We start from the raw sequence: 22822 nt of genomic DNA on the forward strand, positions 1-22822 counted from the left end.
TCATAAAATCATTTGAAAAATGATAAAAAAAAGGGGCATAAATTTACAAATTAGGTAAGTGACACCTTTAATTATCTCCACCAATTCACTTGTTTCAATTAAAATTTCAAAAATTGCCTTTAGCTAATATGATGACACGTGCAATTATCATACAATTGAATTTATAACAAGAAAGTCAACAAAATCCGATCCGATTTGAATATTATATATAGACGAATTTAGATAAAAATTTAATGATCTGTCACGGATCCTTCCTCCATTACTCAACTCCAAATTAAAAAAAAAGAAAAAAGAAAATGCGAAAAGAGAGAAAGAAAATAATAATGATTTTGGGGCCAGGTAATATTTGTCTTTTTGTCACTTCACTTCGAACTTGCCCCAAAATGAAGTCCATATTCATTTTCTTGTATCTTATCTCTAATATTAGTTTATATTCATTCCCAAATTTTTATCATAATCTTTTGCTGCAGAGTCATGGTTGCTACACTAAATTATGACTCGTGAATCATGAAACAAAAATGTGAAGGAAAGAAATAACTGATAGCACTAATATATACTTTCATCATCAATATTCGTTTTTCCAATGCAAAAAAATTAAATAAAATAATAATAAAAATAAAAGAAAATTGTTTTAAGAACAACAGACTTAGTATTACGAGAATCCGTGTTTTTAATATAAATGATATATCTGATAAAAGTTTATATTTATATACTTAAACTTACTTTATCTCTTATTGATATGAAATTTATAATATTATATCTCATCTAATTATATAATATTTTCGTTGCAAGTTAAACTTTTATTCATAAAAAATAAAAACTTTTATATTTATCCAATTTTATTTTAATTTTTATAATTTTTTATAAAAATCTTACAAAATTTAAAATTACAAAATTTATCACTTATCACGATTCACATTTTAACTTATAAAACATGGGCCTGTAACACTTAGAGCCTAGCTATAGGTTCGCGAGTGGCCAATTTTGCCAATGGGAAAATTTCTATGTAAGTTGTAGAAAGATGGTGTCAATGTTCAAGTAAAAATTAAAGTTGTGGGCCTTTTGTTTTGCATTTTTTTAATCAAATTAACATTGAAATTTGTCGTTGTATGATATGCCAACTAGATCCAACACCATAATTTTGTAAGCTGTTTAGATTTCAATTGAATAAAAAATAAAACCCTTGACCTCGACATAAAGATTTATCTTATTCTCACCAAGCATTATAATTAAACATCTTGATTTTAATATTAATTTAATCAAATAGTAAATTTTTACGATTACGACACAAGAACTTGGATCATTCATTAGTTACCTATGTCACAATTAAATCTTAACTTAATCATGGTAATTAACAAAAACAAAAACAATAAATTTCCAAGTGTTCAAATCGAAAAAACCTTTGTAAAATGGTAAACGCCCACCATTCTATTCCTTCACGTATCTTGCTCTTCCCCTTTAGGCATATTCTTCACGTCCAATCCGGGCCGACGGGCCCCGGCTCTACTTTTTTCCCTCTGATTATAGCAGACTGGCCCACGTTCACAACTTCCCCTGCGCCACGAACCTCCACTGGTCATGCCCGCAGCCCCACGCGCTCATTAAAAGGCCACCCCCTCCACCTCTCTTTCTGTGTGCACCCCCGGCTTCCGTTTCTCAATTCTACGATGCACCGTTGGTTCGCATGGAGATAAGCTACGCATCTCCGAGTGCCGGCGACTTAACTTACTCGTCTTTCACCTCTTCCGGATCTTCCATGCCGAACCGACCCGTTAAAATCATCCCGCTCCAGCATCCCGATACGACGTCGTATGGGAGCTCGGGAGGTGGTTCTTCTTCTTCTTCTTCTTCTTCGTCGTCGTTTTGGTCTAATTCTTTGTTTTCCGGATGGGGGTCGAAGATCAGGCAGATGACGATTGTTGATTGGATCGGGATGTGTTTTCCTTGTTTCCGTTGGATTCGGACGTACAGATGGCGGGAGTATTTACAGGTTGATCTCATGGCTGGGACTACCGTTGGTATCATGCTCGTTCCGCAGGTGATTCCTTCCTCCGCCTTCCCAAAAATGAAAAACAAAAAAAATAACTGGAAAAAAGAAGAAAGAAATGATCTTGTAAACGTTTTTCTTTGTTTTGTTACTGTGAAAATGAAAAGGAAAATGAAAGAAACGATAAGAAAAACGGAATTGCAACTGTTAATATGCCGTCGTTTATGGTACCGTCAACTTAGCTTATTAACGAACTTTTCTTAAATAAAAAAAAAATCGGGTTAACGAACTTTTAAATTTATTTTCCGGTTCAGTTTCTTTTGATGACCGGTTCAGTTTCAGAAAGCGAAACCTTGCATTTATGATTTCGAGAGACATTTGTTATTATTACTACTAATTAATTTTATTTTTTAATATTTTAAACTACGCAGAAGTTTTACCCTGTTTGGTTGCTGAGAAAACATGGAAAACGAAAACCAATAGAAAAAGAAAAAGGAAAATAAGAAGAAGCTTAAGGCTTTGGTAAATTCAGTTAAAGCGCACGTGAGCCATCATTTACTTTTTGTTGGAATTTTTAGTTTAACTTTTTTCCTATATTTTCTTGGCAACCAATCAGATTTCTTAAGTTTTCGTTTTCCCTTCAGTTTCCGTCATTTTCTAGGCAACCAAAAGGACTTTTTCTCCGCTTATAATTGCAGAGCTTTTTATTTTATCTATGCTTTCGCATGCACGTATGGCTCTTAAATTGACCTTTCGGTTAAATGAAAAAACATTACTGTTTCTGATAATGGGATTGGATTTGGATGATTGGACTGATTTGATTTCTAAGTAAATGATCTATGGATGCGAAAGTTAAATCCAAAGTATAAAATTGCCGGTTATTTATTTCCAGATTAGGTAAAAGGAAAAGGAAAAGATTTACTTCAATCAAAGTGAAAGGATCAGATTCTGCTTTAGTTTGATTTGTCAGTGCTCATTGTTTTCGCTAATGCCATAAGCATTGGATTCTAATTTCATGATTTTGGCAGTTTCTTACTTAAAAATGATTCTGAAGTTCCTGGAACTGATAGGGAATCAAATTTTGTGCTACAAAAAATGGCCTTTTGTTTTTGAATTCATGGACCCACCTTTTCTTTTTGATTTATTCACTGTTTGTTAAAGTTATGTAGTATATGAATTTATGACTTGGGGATTTGACTTTTTCTTGTATATGTCACCAGGCAATGTCATATGCAAAATTAGCTGGGCTTGAACCAATATATGGGCTATGTAAGTGACTATCAAATCAAATTCTTTTAGATTCGTTTTATATTAAAGAAGCTTGTTATGAAATAAAGGAATATAGTTACAGCTCAACTTCACATATAATTGAGTCTTTTTCTGGGTAAAAGAGTACATAATTTTGTAGAAAGGATGAAGTTTTTAAACTGGTGATCTTAAATTTATATCATAGAATGTTGATTCCATGTGGTATTCAAACAGAGATATGCATCTTCAATGTATGATGAATTCCTAAATCTAAAACTTCATTGTTGCCATTGTGGAATATGACCCTGTCTTTGGCTATTTTTCACTCTTTGGCAGTGTCATATGACCGCTGATAATTGTCTTCTTAAACATTGTCACTTAAATTGCAGTTTATTATTTGTTTTTACTAATCCTGTTTATTTTGCATCTTGTTGACTTGGAATGTTACGTGGCAAGGCAGACTCTGGATTTGTGCCAATATTTATCTATGCTATATTTGGGTCATCTCGGCAGCTGGCAATTGGTCCAGTAGCATTGGTTTCCCTCCTGGTCTCCAATGTTTTAAGTGGGATTGCTGATTCATCAGATGCCTTATACACAGAACTTGCTATATTGTTGGCGCTGATGGTTGGAATCCTGGAATGCATAATGGGACTATTGAGGTAGCACTGATCTTGTTTGTCATCTAAGATTTGGTTTTGCATGTGCTCGTGACTGATAATTTGTGTATCATGCCATTATATGTGTGTATTCTTCCCAGCCATCTCAAGTAGTTATCTCAAGTATATGCTCTTCTTAGAAAAATGATCACCAACCATCAGCAGGTTGAAATGTTGAGAGTTCTAATTTTATGCTTGAGAACATAAAATGCCATTGGCAAATATTCTACTATTTTACAGTTTTCAAACATAATTGAAGGGTAAAATTAGAGTCATCGTAGACTTAACTTTAAAGAGTATTATAGCTTTGTTCTTATATAGACAAGGTCAAGATGAATTACCGCATTTTAATCACCTATTTAGCATGTAGCTTATCCTTTTTCCTTAAGGATGGCAGAAATGGGGAAAGAGGGCTTATGCAATTTGTTGACTTCAAACTTACCTACTTTTTTCTTTAACTTCAATGAGGTATTGATGCTCAACTAAAAAAAGTGCTACGATCTAGAACTTCTGCATTATATACATTCATTTTTTCCATTCCTTTTGCCTCTAAACAGGAAATTATTCATCTACTTTTTCCTCCCTTTTCCAGGCTTGGATGGCTTATCCGTTTCATTAGTCATTCGGTGATTTCTGGCTTCACAACAGCTTCAGCCATTGTAATTGCTTTATCTCAAGCAAAGTATTTTTTGGGGTATGATATTGAACGAAGCAGCGAGATTGTGCCAATAATCAAGAGCATAATATCTGGAGCTGATGAGGTAGCCTTTGCATGCCCAAGTGGTGTTTAATTTACTGTAATATATCCGTATGTTGATAAATTGATTAAAGAAGGCATTAACCTTGATTCCGAACTTCAAAAAGTTGCATATATTATTTTTGTTTAAGTAATAAAATTTTGGCTACTTCTAAGATGTACCTTGCAGTGGAAAAAGCTTTGAACTCTTGTCAACTGTGTCCTTACATGTTAGACATCATTGGTTTTTCTCTTTGAATTTGAATGGTGAAATGGTTGGCCCCTGCGGTGGTGACATTACCATTAGGTTTTTTCCCCCCTGGATAGATGAACTCTAGGAATCTTAAGTAGAACAGGGTTTTGGCTTTGATCCTTCTTGTTTGCTGAACCGTTTGTTAATCTTCGTATGCTCTCCATGTTGGTTGCATTGTATATATTGATTATTGTGATCGGTGAAACATCCATGTACTTTCCTTCATTTTCAGTAAGTGTGTTTTGCTTTCTGCCTACAACTCATGCATTCCTTTCTTTAACACAGGTGGTGTTTTTCGTTTTGTAGTTCTCATGGCCACCTTTTGTAATGGGATCTATAATTCTTATAATACTCCAGACCATGAAGCATTTGGTACCAACTCTTTGCCTCTCTCTCTTTCTCCTTGCCCCCTTCCCAAATCCCCTTCTATCTTTCTCTTAAACATTTTTTATTTATTTATTTTGTTGGCAATGAATTTGATGTTTCCTGTGTAGGGAAAATCAAGGAAGCACCTGAGGTTCCTGCGAGCAATGGGTCCCCTGACAGCAGTTGTTCTGGGAACAACTTTTGTGAAGATATATCATCCATCATCTATTACTTTGGTGAGAATGTTGTAAATACTTGCTTCAAATTATTGGATATTAAATCAGGCAACATAGTCACAGGAACACCATAACTTATTTTAATTAGTTTAGTTAAATGATACTAAAAGCTTATGTTTATATGACAAAAGACATTCTCATAATCAGAGCTGATAAACAATGTTCTATGTTGATTAGGTAGGAGATATACCTCAGGGCCTTCCCAGCTTTTCCATCCCTAGAAGCTTTAAGTATGCAAAGTCCTTAATTCCAACTACACTTCTCATTACTGGTGTCGCCATCTTGGTAAGGAATTATATGAATCATTCTGCTAATATGGAATATATGCTTTCAATTAGAGTTGTGACTGCTAATGGTAATAGTTCATATTTGAATCTTAGGAATCTGTGGGAATTGCCAAAGCATTGGCAGCGAAAAATGGTTATGAGCTGGACTCAAATCAAGAGGTATAGATTGTGAAAATGTAGCACTACTGCCTCTATTCTTGTTGTCATAATAATTAATCCTTTTCTCCATTAAGACAGGATTTTCTTCTCTATATTATACCACTCTTGCATGCTAATGTGCCTGTAGGTGCCAGGAATACCCTGCACAAGATCAGACCATTTGGGTCTATACTACATAAGCTGGTGTTGATTTTCTGGCTTTTTTATTAGTCATTGGTTTCTACTTTTAGAACAAATGAACCACCGGTTTTCAACGTCTCAACTCTCTCTCTGTCTATCTCTTCCTCTTCTGGTGTAAATGTTCTGTCAACATTCAAATTTGAATATGTTCCTTGCTGTAGCTTCACATTTAAGAACATTTTTTAAAAATTTGAACTAATGCAGTTAATGAATGTAATGGTTGTTAGTATACATGATGGTTTGTATACTGCAATATTTTAACATTTGTGAGGACTAAAAGTTTATTAGGTGTCTCAACTGCATAGCTCACTGCTTAATTTTATTTTCACTTAGGAAAGTTAGTGCTAGGAAACTGTTGTGTTTGCCATATTTCACCGAATGAAGCCTGTAATGAATTTTTCCTTCTCTGTCAACAGTTGTTTGGTCTTGGTGTTGCCAATATCTTTGGTTCATTCTTTTCAGCATACCCCACAACAGGTGAGAGTTCTTCCTGGCCCTGTTCTTGATTCAGTGCTTGACTGTTTCTGTTGCTTCTTTTCAATTTTATTCTTAACAATTTGTTTACCAAAAAAATATTTGTTGCAAACTCAAGTTAACTGAATTTTGTTCTATATGTTTTGTAGGTTCCTTCTCCAGGTCAGCTGTGAATCATGAGAGCGGAGCGAAATCTGGCTTATCTGGAATTGTAACAGGAATCATAATGGGTTGTGCTCTTTTGTTCTTGACTCCATTATTTGAATACATACCCCAAGTAAGCTCTCAAGTTTGTGCATTTGATTTTGTTCTTGACTCCATTACTGGGAATGCTGCATAAGCAAGAACTTTTCTCTCGGATCAATTATTACCATGTTTGCACTCTGCCATTATGTCTTTTTCTTCTCACTATGTGAATTTAGTTTGTGGGATCTGTGGACTCAAATTTTGGATTTCCTTGTTTGTTGTGTATAGCTCAATTTCATTTTAGTATCATTGCAAGTATCTTTAAGAGGTATTATTATGAATACTAAGCATGGTTATGTGCACTTCATCACCTTTGCAGTGTGCTCTGGCTGCTATAGTAATCTCTGCTGTTATAAGCCTGGTAAGTAAGAGACAAGCCTGTGTTAGAACATTGTTCAAACTAGATTATGCTGCATTTATGCTTCAACGAATATGGGACCATACAATTTACTGTTTGCAAATCTCAAATCAACTAGAGAAAAAAAAAGAAGAAGAGATATTGCATAAAGTATTTGATATGTTTTATCAGATCTTACATTGAAATTTGTTTCTTCCGCATTTTAATGATTTCAGGTAGATTATGAAGAGGCAATTTTCTTATGGCGTGTAGATAAGAAAGATTTTCTTCTTTGGACCATTACAAGTACTACGACATTGTTCCTTGGAATTGAGATTGGTGTCCTTGTTGGGGTAAGTACTTTCGAATCAGCTGCATTAACATGCATGGGTTTCTTATGCCAATCAACATTATGTTTTTTCAGCATTTTTATTTTTACATACTACTAGTATGCATCTGCAGATTATATGTGGAATTTTGCTTAAATTCTTTATCCTCATACTCATTATTATTGTCTTTTTTTTTTACAAAAAAACAATCTATCAGCCCTTATTTTAAGTCCAAAGGTTGAATTTTGCTCATGACCTGAGTCTCATATGAGGTGTAATTATAATTTGATTTTGACATTTCAGGTTGGTGTTTCACTTGCCTTTGTCATCCATGAATCGGCAAATCCTCATATTGGTAAGTGGACATCACCTACACCATGTCTTTTATTGTCATGTGCTATGTGCATATTGCATTTTTTCCTAGCATTTCAATTCCCACTTTATCTGAACTTAAGATGATCTGAGATTGTTTCTGTTATCATTGATAATGACAATTTACTTCATTATCTCTTTAACAATACCTACTTAGATTATCTATCAGGATCAACTTCAATATTCCTTGTCACCTTTCCAAATCTGCACAGTTACATAAGCTGTTGTGAAATTTTAATTCTGCCTTTCTTTTCCATTTGTCCACTGGCACTTCAAGCTGCACATTGTGGACTTCAGTAATAGTTATTTCAGATTTACACTGCCTTTTGCTTGAGACTACAAACAATTGAAGTTCTGAACACTTGTTCACCGAATACATATGCTAGTAGCTCAACATGGGTAAAATATCTGTAGTGTGGGTATTATTTAAATAAAAAAAGTCTCCTTATTTACTCTGTTTGGTACTGAAAATTGATGCTAGTACTTGAACATGGTATAGCTTTGTCATTAATCACATTTGGGTTGATATTTAAATTATTCACGATATGCTTGTTCCTTAATCTGCCAATTATATAACAAAGTGGAAATATATTGCAGCTGTCTTGGGGCGTCTTCCTGGCACCACTGTTTACAGGAATATTCAGCAGTATCCTGAAGCATATACTTACAATGGAATTGTGATTGTTCGTATTGATGCGCCTATCTATTTTGCAAACATAAGTTACATAAAAGACAGGTGAAGATTCATGCTTTCCTCAATTAATAAACTGGCTTTGGTACCTTGCATCGTTGAATTCTTTTGCCAAAATTTTTTACTTAAACATACTTTTGACTTCAATTTGAGAATTTAAATTTATAATGTTGATATATCTGTCAGGTTACGAGAGTATGAAGTTGTGGTTGATAAATCAACAAGACGTGGTCCAGAAGTTGAAAGAATTTATTTTGTGATTTTGGAGATGGCACGTAAGTCTTATTTATACCATGATCAGTGCTCATCATCTCCTAAGATGATCATTTTGTGCCCAATGCCTAATTAATTTCAGAAAGAGGCATTGCTTATGGTTTCATAGTATTAAATATATCTAGTCAAATTGGGTGATTTGGGGTTACTGAAGTGTGTAGAGATGCTACAGAACTTTTGCTTTCTTCTCCTGCATTAAACGAGAATTTGTCAGCACAGTGCAGATTCTGATAAGCCAAATGTTCCTTTGATTCTACTGCAGCTGTCACATACATCGACTCTAGTGCTGTCCAAGCTCTGAAAGACTTGCACCATGAATACAAATCACGGGATATCCAGGTTGAGTACTATTATTGATTAAGTCTGAATGTTTTAGGCACACTATGAGCTTTAAGTAAAACTTCTAAGATGTCAATCTTTTGCAGATAGCCATCTCCAATCCAAACCGGGAAGTCCTGTTGACCTTATCAAAATCCAGAGCGGTAGAGTTGATTGGTAAAGAGTGGTACTTTGTGAGAGTGCACGATGCAGTCCAAGTTTGCCTCCAGCATGTTCAGAGCATAAAAGAAGCTTCCAAGACATCAGATCCATCACCTGAGGAAAAACCAAGTTTCTTCCAGAGATTTCTTAAACAGAGAGGGGAGGATGTATTAGTCGCAAGCCTAGAGTCGGGTAGTAACAGTCCTTCGGATTCAACGCACAGTGACCCCCAACTGGAGCCGTTGTTGTTCCGAAAGCCTTGAGACTTGCCTGCTCCTGAAGCAAATAGTATGGCAATGCCATTTTTTAACAAGGCATTTCCGACACAGGTACTGTTATTCAATTGTTCCATTTGTAAAGGTCGATTGTTTATTTCAAATGTACTGGAAAAAGGAGAGAAAATAAAAACAAAAATGGGAAAAGGGGTTTGATTGATCCCTTGCAGATAGGTTTGTTTGTTGTAAAAGGTAATGCAATCAAGTAAAGATTAGGAGTAAGGACTTCAATTCTTGCATGCATTGCCTTCCGAACCAGATTGTACCATTAATCTATTTATCTTATTTGTTAGCTATGTCAAACTGCTTGATTCTATCATTACAACTGCATTTTTTAACTTGATATATCAAATTTTTTACTCGAGAAAAAAAAAAAAACATGATTCGAACCTGTTTTTTAACAATAAATACATACATTATCATTGAATCAAATATTCGTTTGAATACGAAACCCATTTTCAATTTCCTACGCAATTTTCTTTGCACTACAAAAGATTTCGATTGCAAATGACAGGTTGAGAGGATTGAAAGGGATTATAAGTACATTTGTTAGTTGGTGTTGTTTGTATCCCACATCGAGAGAAGTAGTATTTTTGTTACATGGTGTTGTATCTATCCCACATCGAAACAGAGTAGCCAAGCCAGGCCAGTTTGCCTCGATAAATACGACCCAAGGTGCAGCGAAACAACTCGCCTTAAACTAATGAGTAAGGAAAACAAAGCGAGCGGTGGGAACCGCTTGCAGCGCTCAACCTCAAAGGTGCGCAAGAATTTGTGGAGGGGTGATAGGCTGGCCGAGCGCTGACGCTGCGCTTACTTTGTGCAGAACTCGCTCGAGCGGGCCTCCCAGTCCAACCCCTTAATATATATTTCAAATTACTATCCCGTATTTAATAACGGAAAATTTCCCCTACCTTATATAGTGTAAGTAAAAATTTTTCTTAAAAATGTATAATTAGGTTAGATAGTCTGCAATATCTGAGAGTTATGGAATATTTAATTAGGTTAGATATCTGGCAATATCTGAGAGTTATGGAATATTTATTTAAACTGGAAAAATCCCGAAGGTGTTTGTTATATTTAACCGATTATAAGATTATCACGAATGTTCAAACTTCAATCAATTATAGGGTATCACCGATTATAAGATATTGAATCGGTTATTCACGAATATCCAAACTTTAATCGATTATAAGATATTAAGTCGGTTATCTATGAATATCCGAACTCGAATAATAGCTATCTGATTACATGCTTATGAATCTTTTTTGAATTGTGGTATGGGTTTTGTTTAAGTTGGAGAGTTGTGCTCCATCTTGTCAACAAAGTCTTCACAGAAATTTGCTTGGGAAAAAAAGTTGGTATCTCAATTAAAGATGGTGTAATTCATAATAGTAATAATTTGTACTATGGAATTGCTATCACATATCTAATCTCTAGCACCATTCCAGGATCTAGATAGATTCTAAGGAAAACAACTTCCCCATCAGAGTTGACACTGATTACAACTAAGGAATCAATAAGAAATTTTTGTATTATATCTAATTTGGCATTTTAACTTGGAAATAATTTGGGTTTCTACAGTCAGTTTGTTTTTTTCTTATTCTCTTCTTTCTATCCAAAACATTTTAATCAATGGAAAACTTTCTCTTCTATATATTTCTACCAGTCTCTATCAATGTGAATTGCTGTTATTACATTTTAATTTCTTGCTGATGTTTCAGATAAAATCTCAATTTGATATTGTGAAAAATTAAAAGTGAATAAAAAAACTTGTTTTTTATTCTGTTTTATTTTATTTTTTAATGAATTGCATAGTTTAATCTATTTATGTGCTGATATTACATTTTAATGAAGGAGAAAAAGAGATAAATGGTAAGGAATATTTTGAATGGAATATCATTTTCTCTAATAAAGGATTAAAGGTGAATTAATTAATTTCTACTATTCTTTTTCCATCTTTGATCAAGGGAAATAATCAGATTGCAAACTCAAAACCAATTCTTTTTTCTATTTTGAACATGGTTTCACATTTTCTTGCCTGGCTTACAAGTTGGAGAATTCTGCTCCATCTTACCAACAAAAGCCATTTGCTTTAGTTAAAATGGGCAAAAGGTTGCTATCTCAAATTAAAGATCACATTATTCATAGTACTAATAATTTGTACTATGGAATTGCCATCACATATTTAATCTCTAGCACCATCCCAGGACCTAGCTAGACCCTTTCTTGACACTTTGTTTGCATCTGCCCTGAGGAATCAATAGGAAATTAAAATTATATATATTAATGAATGACTGATTTGATACAAGGCAAATAGACAATGCTTGATTTGAGTCAAATTCACTTACTAAGAAACCACTCTTGGTCATTGTCTGCATCTTACAACCTGGTTGAGCTGTTTATTATTTGGATTATAAGGGGAATGGTTGGAAAAGGGGAATGGATCCTTTGATTTTCAATAGTTCTAACATATGGGTAAAAACTCTGAAGGTTTTTCTTTGAATTGGATCCTTTGATTTCTTTTCATAAATATGGACAAAGACTTCCTCGAGTTTGACACTTTTGTTTGCAACTGACTTGAGGAAATCAATAGTAAAATTTTTGTTCATCTTTGCCATTTTTTCACTTGGAAATAATTTGGCTGCTCCTTTTGTACAAAATTCTTTGCAACTTTCCTGTGGAAGGGTAATTTAGCAGTTCCATTTAGAGTTATAGGACAAGAGTGACAACCTATGATCTTCAGCTGTTGCAAGAAAAATGAACAACCCAACCAGTAAAAGGGTTACTTCACCCTATCTATATATATTTTGTTGTCTTCAACTTTTTGCCCTTATTTCTGGTATTTTGTTTCCCAATTCTTATCTTAAGTTGACATCATACGTTACATATATAATTTTGGATTCCACAATGAGAGATCGATTCAAGTTGTAAACCCCTCATTTCCTTTCCCTTTGAACTCGCATCCAATTGTAAGAATCATGCAATATCATTTTCCTTATCCCTTACTATTGTTTCTAATGTTATCTTTTGGATTTTATGGGCACCAGGTGCAGTTGTTTCTCTTCCTTTGGGTGGTAAATCTCTAACTTGAAAGAGAGCCATTTGCCTGTTGGAAACTGAACATAATTAATACTTCTGCATGCTGTAGGGGATTGGATAAGCTGCTCAGCTCATCCAGTAAATGTGGATCATATGTAATTTCTCCCACCTTGTTTTATCTCTCAATTTGTGATCACATGCAGATGAAAGACCAACCAGCTGCTGTCCTTCACAAACTATACACTTTAAATTATAGTCTGTGTCCCCTTCTCTCTCTCTCTCTTTGAATTGGAAAGGGTAATATCCGAATTTAATTTTTTGAACAAAGGATTCAAATGTCATGGTTGAGTCAAATGTTCGAATTTCCCTCTATGTTTCGTATGTTTGTATGTGACGATCGAGATATGTATATATTCACCAATACATATATAAAAGTATTACATTTTAATATTATATATATACACGTGTACATGTATATATGTATATATATAAAGATGCTTGAAATAAAGTCAAGTTATATAAAAAAACTGTAGAGTAGACATTCTAGTGAAACATTGAAAAGTTTTGTCATTTTAAGCAATTTAACTATGTTAATGTTTTCATCTTATTTTGCTAATGATTAATGCTTAGGTCAGACTTAAGCTTGTTGATGTAGGTTCAAACCCTACTTTGGAAACATAATTAAATAAAACCAATGACAATAAATTATTTATTTCGATAATATATAGTAGGTCATCAAACAGAATCAATGTAATAAATTATGATTTCAATTATTTTTTCCATAGGTGATCGGTTTGTAAAAAAAAAAACAATATTTTAAAGATATATTCAAAAGCCCGAAAACAATTGATTAGGTACGAAGGATATGATTTTTGTTGATACAAAGAAAATTCATAGCTTTGTCTAAATAGTTACCCTCTACTGTTGAATAGGATATCTCTCCTTTACCAATTGTTATGGATAAAAAGGTCGTACAAGGAAAATTCAATGGGAGTGGTAATTGCTTTGGGTTCTTGATTCTGAACCAATGAAGGAGGGACACGTCATGGAGCTCAATCTGAAATGATATCAAAATCATGGCTATGTTGGGTTGAGTTTGACATTGGGGGCAGAAAACAAAGGCTGAAAATAGCAGCATCATTGGTTGCGTATGCACCTCCATCCTTACCATGAGCTACACATGCTGTCGATCTACATTTTGTAATTATTGGATCCCTCCCTTTACCGGACCACTCATGACAATGGCCTTGATTAGACTACAGTTTTTCCTTTTTCTGCTTCTCCAAAATCAAAACAAATATACATATATATGCATACGTGTAGATAACCCCTGCACCTGGTTCTTGAATGGACGCATGTAGGGATGTGTTCTGAAGAAAATATCTCAGGGGGAAGGGAAAGGGTCTCATTTTGTTTCAGTTTTTAGTTTATTTTGTCATGGAAAACTGCCCAATGAATTATTGTTCTTCATGGTAGAGGGGAATATGATGAGGAAGTAGAGGGAACAAGACAAAGCTGTCAGTAATACCAGAACAGGACAGGGTTTCTGATACGCCAAAAGGTGAAACTTTTGAACTGAATGCTCTCTCTCTCTCTTTCTTTCCTACTATCCTGTTTTGAGTCTAGAATTCTTCTACAAGGTTGGCCATGATTAATTTTGAGTTGGATTTCCTAGGTGATCATCTGACATATATGGCTAGGCTGATGCAATTATATACATGGTTAAACTTCACCTTGCCCGGCTAGCTTGCATGTAGGAGGATATTACAGGATCGAATGTTTATTCTTGCGTCCTTTTACCGATCAAGTTACACAGTTTAAATGGAATACATTGATTTGGTCCTGGCGAAATAACCATGGAAGGTAATCCGAGTGTTACAACAGAAGGAATAAAGCTATCAATCGAAAGTAATTATAATAAGATCCTGAAATTTGTAGGGGCCGCCGGCCTAGTTCTGGCACTGAAAAGCTCAACCAGCGACTGAAGGTGATTGTGAGAGCAATTGGATGCATTTTGTGCCCTTTAGAGCAAGTACCTGAAAGAAGCCAAGCTTTCAATTGTTCTTTCGTCAACAGAATTGGTGCAAAGCCACATCACAGCGTGGGCAGTTTTTGTATGCTTCTGAAAACTGAAGAAAATTAAAAGCTAAGCTGCAAAGCTAAGCAACAAAAGAACAAAGTTTAAAAAAAAAACAGAGAAGTCTGAGAAGTCAAAAAAAAAAAAAAGACAAAGAATTTCAGAGAATGTGAAATTGAAAATTTCTTACCGGGAATAAGTAAGTATTTCATTTCATTTTCAATATTTATATTCTAACAATTCAAAAACATTTCCTGATAAATCGGATCACAGCAACAAACTACACACAGACCAATGATCCCTCAACGGTAAAAAATTGAAACAGAAAACCATGGCTGTTAAGCCTTAAAACAGACTCAAAAACAACACCTAAATGAAGCGTATAGGACTTAACTAAACTTAGCTAAAGATAAAGAAACGACATGAGCAACATCGTTTTGAGTACACCAACTTAAAACATAAAAGAGTAAAACGACACACTTTGGAAACTTATAATTGCTTATGAATAAACGTCATCGTTTTCCACTAAAAAGCTGAAGCTCTTCTCTTGTTCTTCACATGCTATCACTGTCAGAGTATGAATTACCTTTCAACAAAAACCACAAAAAAATCATGCTAGATGTTTGATTAAATTAAAAAGGGTTGGCTCAATCGATCAGTACATTCGACTGTTTCCATGTAAATGATACTACTACCATTAATGGTCCCCTTTGTTGATAGCTAAGTTTCAATGCACGATACCTGCAAAATACAACAGGAACAAGGACCCAGCTACATATAGCTGGAAAGACATGGAAAATGAAAAACAGGCCTTTGATACTTTCAGCAGGGGGAGGGTTTGAGTTGTGAGAGGTTGTAGCCAAAGGGAGTGGATCATTCAGGGAACTGCTCAAGGATTTCAACTGGGTGTAGTTGGGTTTGTCTGTTTGGAGGAATTGTAGAGGGGTTAGGACCCACTTATCACGTGGAGGGGGATTGCCTAATTGCAAATCCTAGAAGACAAAGAAATGGTCATTTACAAATCTCCTCTAATCTCCTCCTAGCCAATTATCATCTATCTCCCACGTGGGGCTGCTGGACCCATCCTCCACATTTTGGTTTGCCCTATATTTTATTCTTTTGTGCACCCCCCGAGTTTGCTGCATCCTATTTGCACCAGGATCACTTCCTTGACTCATCAATTACTTTCCCCATTCTCTCTTTTGAGTTTCACAAGAAAAAAGAAGCAAGAGTTTGGTTCAGGATCAAGGGTATCATAAATCATGGGGGATTCTTCACAATCATATATTCGCCTGGTGATTCTATACTACAATCTGATATACTATTTGTTAAAATTACAATACATAGTTACATATTGTTTTTCATTTTGTTGGTGTTGATGCTGTAATTGTTACAGGTGCAGCATCTGATTGAGAAGTGTTTGATCTTCAAAATGACAAAAGAAGAGTGCATGGTAGCACTCTCCAAGCATGCAAACATCAAACCTGTCATCACTTCTACTGGTTCGCTCTATTTCTTTTCCTACTCTTTTCTTTTTCAATCCTGCATGCACCAAAAGAGAAGAAAATCACACATGCATACAGAAAACACACGCACGAAAGAGCTGTTGGATGATTTGAAATGAACCTGAGTAGTCAACAAAAACTCTCAAACATGATTTGCCAGTTTTGGCTTTGCTTATATTATCTCTAATATACTTCTGATGCAGCTATAGCCAGCCATACGAAGAACCTGTCAATCCGTATAGAATTCTGCTTTAGATGGGGTCTGTTTTTTCCTTCTCATATCTTGACCTATCGACCTAACGAAAAGTCAACCTCTGATCTGATAGAGCCAGTAAGTTATACTATAAGTGAACCTGGCAACCCAAGTAGGGTTCTGCTTTAGCCTTAGCTATCTCATACCATGATCAGCTGAGACAACCTGTGATCAAGTCAAGCCTGAGAATTTAGCCTTCTTGTCAAATCCAAGCATCCTCTGCTTAAGCTTGGCTCTTTCGGACATTTCATGATCCGGAACCAAATGCTAGAACACCAAGTTAACTATTCAGGGCCTCATCTCTGTCTAAAATTTCAACATCGCTTTACAGAATTATAGCTCCCAATCCCTTTCTCAGCTTGACTTTATTGGGTTTTCTTTTCTCTTGGTTTTTACGTGAAGAATAGCATACATGATTATGCTTATATGGTAATTGTGTTACAGTTTGGAATGAACTTGAAAAGGAAAACAAGGAATTCTTTGAAGCCTATGCACAATCCCAGAGCAAACAAGACCGAATGTCCGAGGAAGAGACAAGTCAAATGATCCAGAAGATGATCTCGGATTCCCCTAAAGACCCCGACGAATAACATTGCCCCTCGAAAACGATCTTTCGTTGGTGTTCTGGTTGGTAGTTAGCCCTCGCCTACACCCCTAAACTCCTCTACACATCCAGCCAAACACTACAAAGCACAAAATTTAATTGAGAGTCCTTCCAACCTTTGAAAGTGGTCCTATTCCACATGTTCAATACGGAAGATCACGGCGCATTATCAGGGTCCCCTTTCAAATGAAATTTAGACTACCCTAAAATTGAATAACCAATAATTACATACTATGTCATCATGTTGTGTCAACGTCTTTAGGAAAAAATTTCGAAAAACTGCACAAAAGGGTATTTTTGTAATTTCATTATCTTTGACGCATTTACTCTACTTACTGTATATGTACCTATATGCTGAATGATGATTGGATCATTATGTGCGTATATATATATATATATGTGTGTGTGTGTGTGTGTGTGTGTGTGTGTGTGTGTGTGTGTGTGTGGCTGAAGATTGTATGAATCTTTTCCTCTATGCAAATAGAAGGGATTGCTTTGGTTTCTTATGTTAAAGAAAAGGCAGGTGGCAACATCTGGAATCTCTGTCTTCCAGTGTTTCAGCACAAAATTTTTTTGGCTTTGCTTTGTCTGATAGCATATGTGGCTGGTTCTGGCTTTCGTATGTTACCATTATTGTAGAGTAAAATAAAAAACAGTGGGGACTTCTTAGTCCTTGCATCCTGGTCACAGTCATGAATTTTTTTAAGTATGCGAAGGTGATGTTTACGGTCCTGATAGAAGCCAGTGGTCTGGAATCATCCAGTGCTTATCAGGGTATTCAACTTAATGTTTCTTCTGGTATTAAATGAATGGAAAGTTCAGTGATTAACACTTAAAACAGGGGCAGGGGTGTGCAGTTTGCAGCTAACAATGATTATATGATCATGCTAAGTACCTTGAAACAACTTTGGACCACACTTGGAAGGCAAATACTCTGCTCCCACCCTGGGTTATCTGTATTCTTTCATCTGTTGTTGTGCTAGTAGTCTAGTTGTTTTCTGATATCTGCTGGAGGGTCAGTTTTTCTCTCTTAATTCATGTTGAAGACTGTCCTTCAGTTTCTCTATCTGTTTAAGATAAATTCATAACTTCCAGTCTAGCCAACTACAACTTCTCTCCACGAACAATCTATCTATACTTGACCTAACGGTTTGCCATCCGTCCATCAGAACTCAGAAAAGTGTTCAAGAATAAAACAAGTCAGTGTGAGCAAGAGATTCTTGCCCAGTTTTAAGATCTGCCTTGTAGGGGTTTGTGACCTGATCTATTCCATCATTACATCATCTTTTCGGAAAATATCTCCCAAGAACAAGCACACAACTCCCGTACGCACTCAGAGAGAGAGAAAGAGAGAGAAGAATTGACACTAACACAATTTTAACATCAGACCAAAGTTTAATAATTAATAGCAAATACCATGGATACGATAATTATAGATCAAAACATTTATTCACAAGTGAAGCAGCCAGTGTTCATCTGGTTTTAACATAACGTCTTACCCACTTACATACTCCAGATTTTAAAAAGCTTATAGTTTTGAACGAGTTCATGCATTGACCTTAGGCGCCCATCCAGTGATCACGAATTCCTTGGCAACACTTGTTTTCACAAAGGACTCTTGAGAGAAAATCAACTGCAATGCAAGATAAAGGAAATATATTTGACCATTAGTCAAAAAATAAATAAATTTTCTTCTATCCAGAGTCAATATTAGCATGAACACATGCCAGCATAAACACATTTAAAGATACACAATTAGAAACAAAGAAGATATTCATTAACGATAAAAGGGTCAGGACAAATATCACCCCAATTCATTGAGCATTCATCAATTAAAACCATTATGTTAAGCCAAAAATTTAAAAGGACTAGGATTCTCAAACTCAGATAAAAGAGCCGCTTCATTCCTACCATCTAGGATTACAGTTTTAGCCTCATCATGAAATGCTTACCTAGTTACATATTTTGTGCCTTATGACAGAGGCAATACCAATTCAGCATGATTACATAGCCATAATCAATGATGACTATTTCGAACTTGCAAGCAATATGCTTGATTGCATATAAGTGGAAAAGCCATTTCAGGTAATCAAGAGAACTAAACTAAAGCTAGAATCTGAGCCAGACAGTCAGTCATATACAAGTGTATTTCTAGAACAAGGCACCTCTTGCAAAAATCAACTGCAGGGGCCATTAAAGTTGAGAGATGCTAAATAAGGGGATAAAATAGGACCTAGCTAAAGGACACCAAGCCCAAAAATGAAGGGCTTTTTGCTTCCGTTTTTTGGGGCACCCCTGCTCTGCCTTTTTATGGTGTATTGGGGAGGTATGCTCTCTTTTTGCCTTAGTGCATATCTACCAATACCCCCTTCTGATGTATTTGTTTTTGCCACCTTACTGGTGGGAACCCTTTCATTTCCCCCCAGGTTTAATGAAAGCTGCCCTTTAATTTTCAAAAAAAAAAAAAAATCATGATGATCCTTAAATACAAGCATGACATAGCTTTCATTATTCATGTCACGACATAAGCCTGATAAACATACCTGCTTTTACAAAGAAGGCAGCAGAAGTTCTTTCTGATTCTTTTAGAGGAGGTGGGGGCGTGGGCCTAAGGGTTCATGATAGAAAACCTTGATGTTGGGAATCCCTCAGAATCATGAATTCACATTCTAAAGTATCATCATTGGCATTTATGTTCTGTTATATCGAGCCAGCATTATGTTCTTTTGAAATGTATATAGTCACTGAGGTATATCATGCCACATTCTGTTGTAGCTACCTCCTAACCTACAGCATTACTCCTAATTATGTGTGTTATAATACAATAAAGCTTCAAATCACTAAATTGATCCAGATAGGATTGTAACTAATGTGACACAAGAAATACAAAGACCAGTGAAAACCAACAAAGTAAGCATCCTGAGAAGAAGGTTGTAATACTTGATGGAACGTGCATGCCAAAGACGGTCCCTTATTGAACAGTTAAAATCACTAATTTTTTTTTTTTTTTTTTTTTAAAAAGCAGTAAATCATGCAAAAATATGTTGATTGATGGTTCAGTAGCTGCATACCTTCAAGTAACCGTGGACACAAGTCAAGCTTTCCGGAATAGTCCACTTCTTGAAATGGCCAAGAGCAATCTCAAGATGATAGAGCTTTGGCCCCAAACTTAAATCAATAGCAGTGATCTTTTCCCCAGCAATAAATGGTCCCTGATGCACATGGTAAAATATATGAAATAAAACCATGAATCTACACACAAAAGCGCTTCAAATATATAATATATTACTATCACTTACCTGACCCTTAAGATGCTCGTCCAATGCCTTTAGTTCATTAAGCAAAGCCTGCTCAGATCCATCGTTTGCATCCCTGCTCTTCAAAAATGTGATGAAAGTTCCAAATATTTTTGATCCTCTGCAGTCACACAGTGAATAATCAGTTGAGATTTTTCAAGAACAAAGTGCTTAGTAAACGTTTCTAAAAAAAAAAAAACTCCTATCAATAAAACCATTCCCTGTTTTTAAAATCAAAGATTGACAAATCTTCCTGACAACACAAGATAAGCAAAATATGACAAAGAGAATCAACTCTATCTTTATATTTTCAAGATAACTATTCAAATGGAATCAGTCACAAAGCAAAAACTAATCACAAAATTCAGAGGGCAGAAGACAACCAAAACGATCAAACGTTTTCAGGATTAACTCAGATAATAAGAGTAGCAAGAAGTATAACAAACATATATTATAAAATCAAAAGAAAACAGTATAGGATTAGTATAACTTCTCAGCAGAAACACAAACGCATAAAACTGTTAACAAAAACACAGTACACTAAGTAATTTAGAGATAACTCATATGAAAGAAAAGGGAAGACGAGCGCAGCATACACAGAGGCAAATTCAGGTGGTGTTTTCAGAGAAGGCTCAGGGTACTTCTCTTCAAGAATTCCAACAATCACGTCAGAGTCAGGCACCCATTTGTCATCAAACTTCACCACCGGTACCTTTCCTTCTGGACTTATCTCCAAGAACCTATCAAAATCAAATCAAATAAAAAAATCACAAACTTCAAAACCCATTTGCTTAAACATTCCAAACAACCCATCACCTCAACCAAAAAACCCAAAAGTTCACACCTTTTACAATCAAAATCACAAATTTACAGCCACCCATCGGCCCAAACACTCCAAACTACCAATCACCACAAACAAAAAACCCCAAAGTTCACAAATTTAGAGCAACACATTTGCATTGAACAGTCCAAACAACCCAGCACCACAAAAAGACCTCACAGTTCACACTTTATATAAAAGTTTACATCTTTTATTATCTGATATATACCATTGAGGTTTGTCACTGAGATTGACGAGGTGCATCTTGTAAGGAACTTTCTTTTCCTCCAAAGTAAGAACAACCCTTTGGCAAAATGGACCTGAAAAACGCAAAACAAAGTAACAAAAGTTCAATTCAAATTAAAAACCCAGAAACAAGACCACCCAAGAAAAATAGAAAACCATGACATACAGTCTCCAAGAACATCAGGGGCACCAGCAGCAGCCTTGACACAAATCTCCAAAGCCATTTTTCCTGGAGAGAGATTTGGCAAATTTGGTTACTAAAATTCCTGTGGAAGGAAGGAGAGATTTAAAGGAATACAGTAAGCAAATGGCAAGTTGGAAGTTGTACTTGAGCTTGGTATGGTAGTATGTGCCTCCAAATTGTTGTCAGTGTGATATACGGACCTGATCAAAAGATCATGGTCGACAGCCCATCTTATTTAATTCGGATTGGGACCAACAACGGTATATTCTAGCTTTCTGAAAAAGTCAAAAAGCTACCTATTATGCCTCCACAAAGTTCCCCCCTTTATTCATTCACGTACTCATTAACATGGTCATGATTTTTGCTAAGTTCAAGGTCGACATTGGTTTTCCCCAAGCAACGTGGCCAATGAAAGGCTTCATATAAGTAATACTTTCTCAGATAGAAAGCATACAAATGAGGTAGGTGGATCAGATCATCTGAATTATTTACTTATATATATATATATATATATATATTTACACACACTATGTTAGGATTACAAATATTTACTCCATGTCCCAATCTCATTGAAAACTATTCATGGGGAAAGGTCCAATCCATTGCAACAAAAATCTGGTCCATGAAGGAAAATGGGTTCTCTAATTTCTGATCGTCATCTTCCTCCTGGAGGAGAATCACTTCTTTTGTCACTCTGACAAAGAAACCAAAAGCATTCATTTCATGACTTTTGCTAGAGTGGGATTCATGTATCATTGTCTTTGCATCTCCCTTTCTCTCCTTTCTAAAATGTCACCAACTTTTTATTGGATGATTGATTGTGTCTCTTAGCATTTTTAAGTCTTATTCATTTTTTATTATTAATAGATTCACAAAGTGATTAAATTAAATATAATAAATAAATTATATTCAAACATTCAATTCATTAATTGATGTATAATCTCTGCATTTAAGTAACAGATTTGAATCCCTTTGTCCAATTTCAAAAAATATATATAATTAATAAATTAAAATACGTATATGTGCCTTTATTTTTTTTCAAATTTATCCTCGAGATTCCAAATTTAATTGAGATAAGATTTTTTAAAAATTCGAACCTATTTGGTCCAAGTATAAGTTATTATTTTATTAAATAAGATTAAATTTAAATTTTAATATATAAAAATAATAAGAATATTTTTATAATAAAACATGTATATATAAAGAT

The 22822-nt window shown here is 35.1% G+C and overlaps 3 protein-coding genes and 1 non-coding gene across 7 annotated transcripts; 3 read left to right on the plus strand and 1 right to left on the minus strand.

Moving 5' to 3' along the window:
• The first annotated feature begins 1486 nt into the window (after positions 1–1486).
• On the plus strand, positions 1487–9891 carry LOC18586243 (sulfate transporter 4.1, chloroplastic-like). 3 transcript variants are annotated; one of them, XM_018129505.2, is made up of 18 exons: positions 1897–2038; positions 2419–2530; positions 3208–3256; positions 3696–3897; positions 4487–4655; positions 5190–5255; positions 5378–5485; positions 5663–5770; positions 5866–5931; positions 6528–6588; positions 6735–6862; positions 7151–7192; positions 7405–7521; positions 7801–7852; positions 8467–8605; positions 8747–8835; positions 9096–9172; positions 9259–9891. In XM_018129505.2, the coding sequence occupies exons 3-18, from the start codon at positions 3211–3213 to the stop codon at positions 9574–9576; spliced, it is 1788 nt and encodes a 595-aa protein (XP_017984994.2). In that variant the 5' UTR covers positions 1897–2038; positions 2419–2530; positions 3208–3210; the 3' UTR covers positions 9577–9891. The 3 variants fall into 3 exon arrangements, with proteins under 3 accessions (XP_007009548.3, XP_088658676.1, XP_017984994.2); XM_007009486.3 differs by lacking the exon at positions 2419–2530 and having other exon boundaries at positions 1487–2038; XM_088802550.1 differs by lacking the exons at positions 2419–2530; positions 8747–8835; positions 9096–9172; positions 9259–9891 and having other exon boundaries at positions 1552–2038; positions 8467–8609.
• Positions 9892–10278: 387 nt separating this feature from the next.
• On the plus strand, positions 10279–10436 carry LOC148760280 (U12 minor spliceosomal RNA). The gene has a single exon (XR_016023288.1). It is a non-coding gene; the product is annotated as a U12 minor spliceosomal RNA (small nuclear RNA).
• Positions 10437–15828: 5392 nt separating this feature from the next.
• Positions 15829–17621, plus strand: LOC18586244 (uncharacterized). 2 transcript variants are annotated; one of them, XM_088810630.1, is made up of 3 exons: positions 15829–16002; positions 16110–16209; positions 16910–17621. In XM_088810630.1, the coding sequence occupies exons 1-3, from the start codon at positions 15970–15972 to the stop codon at positions 17053–17055; spliced, it is 279 nt and encodes a 92-aa protein (XP_088666756.1). In that variant the 5' UTR covers positions 15829–15969; the 3' UTR covers positions 17056–17621. The 2 variants fall into 2 exon arrangements, with proteins under 2 accessions (XP_088666756.1, XP_007009551.1); XM_007009489.3 differs by having other exon boundaries at positions 15832–16002; positions 16104–16209.
• Positions 17622–18444: 823 nt separating this feature from the next.
• Positions 18445–21753, minus strand: LOC18586245 (glutathione S-transferase DHAR2). The gene is made up of 6 exons (XM_007009491.3): positions 21598–21753; positions 21415–21505; positions 20962–21105; positions 20369–20486; positions 20141–20281; positions 18445–18702 (listed from the first exon to the last, which is right to left on the minus strand). Exons 1-6 carry the CDS (start codon positions 21653–21655, stop codon positions 18616–18618), a joined length of 639 nt encoding a protein of 212 aa, XP_007009553.2. The 5' UTR covers positions 21656–21753; the 3' UTR covers positions 18445–18615.
• Between the last annotated feature and the right edge of the window lie 1069 nt (positions 21754–22822).

This window comes from Theobroma cacao, chromosome 10 (genome assembly GCF_053813885.1).
Source record: "Theobroma cacao isolate CCN51 chromosome 10, ASM5381388v1, whole genome shotgun sequence".
NCBI lineage: Eukaryota > Viridiplantae > Streptophyta > Magnoliopsida > Malvales > Malvaceae > Theobroma > Theobroma cacao.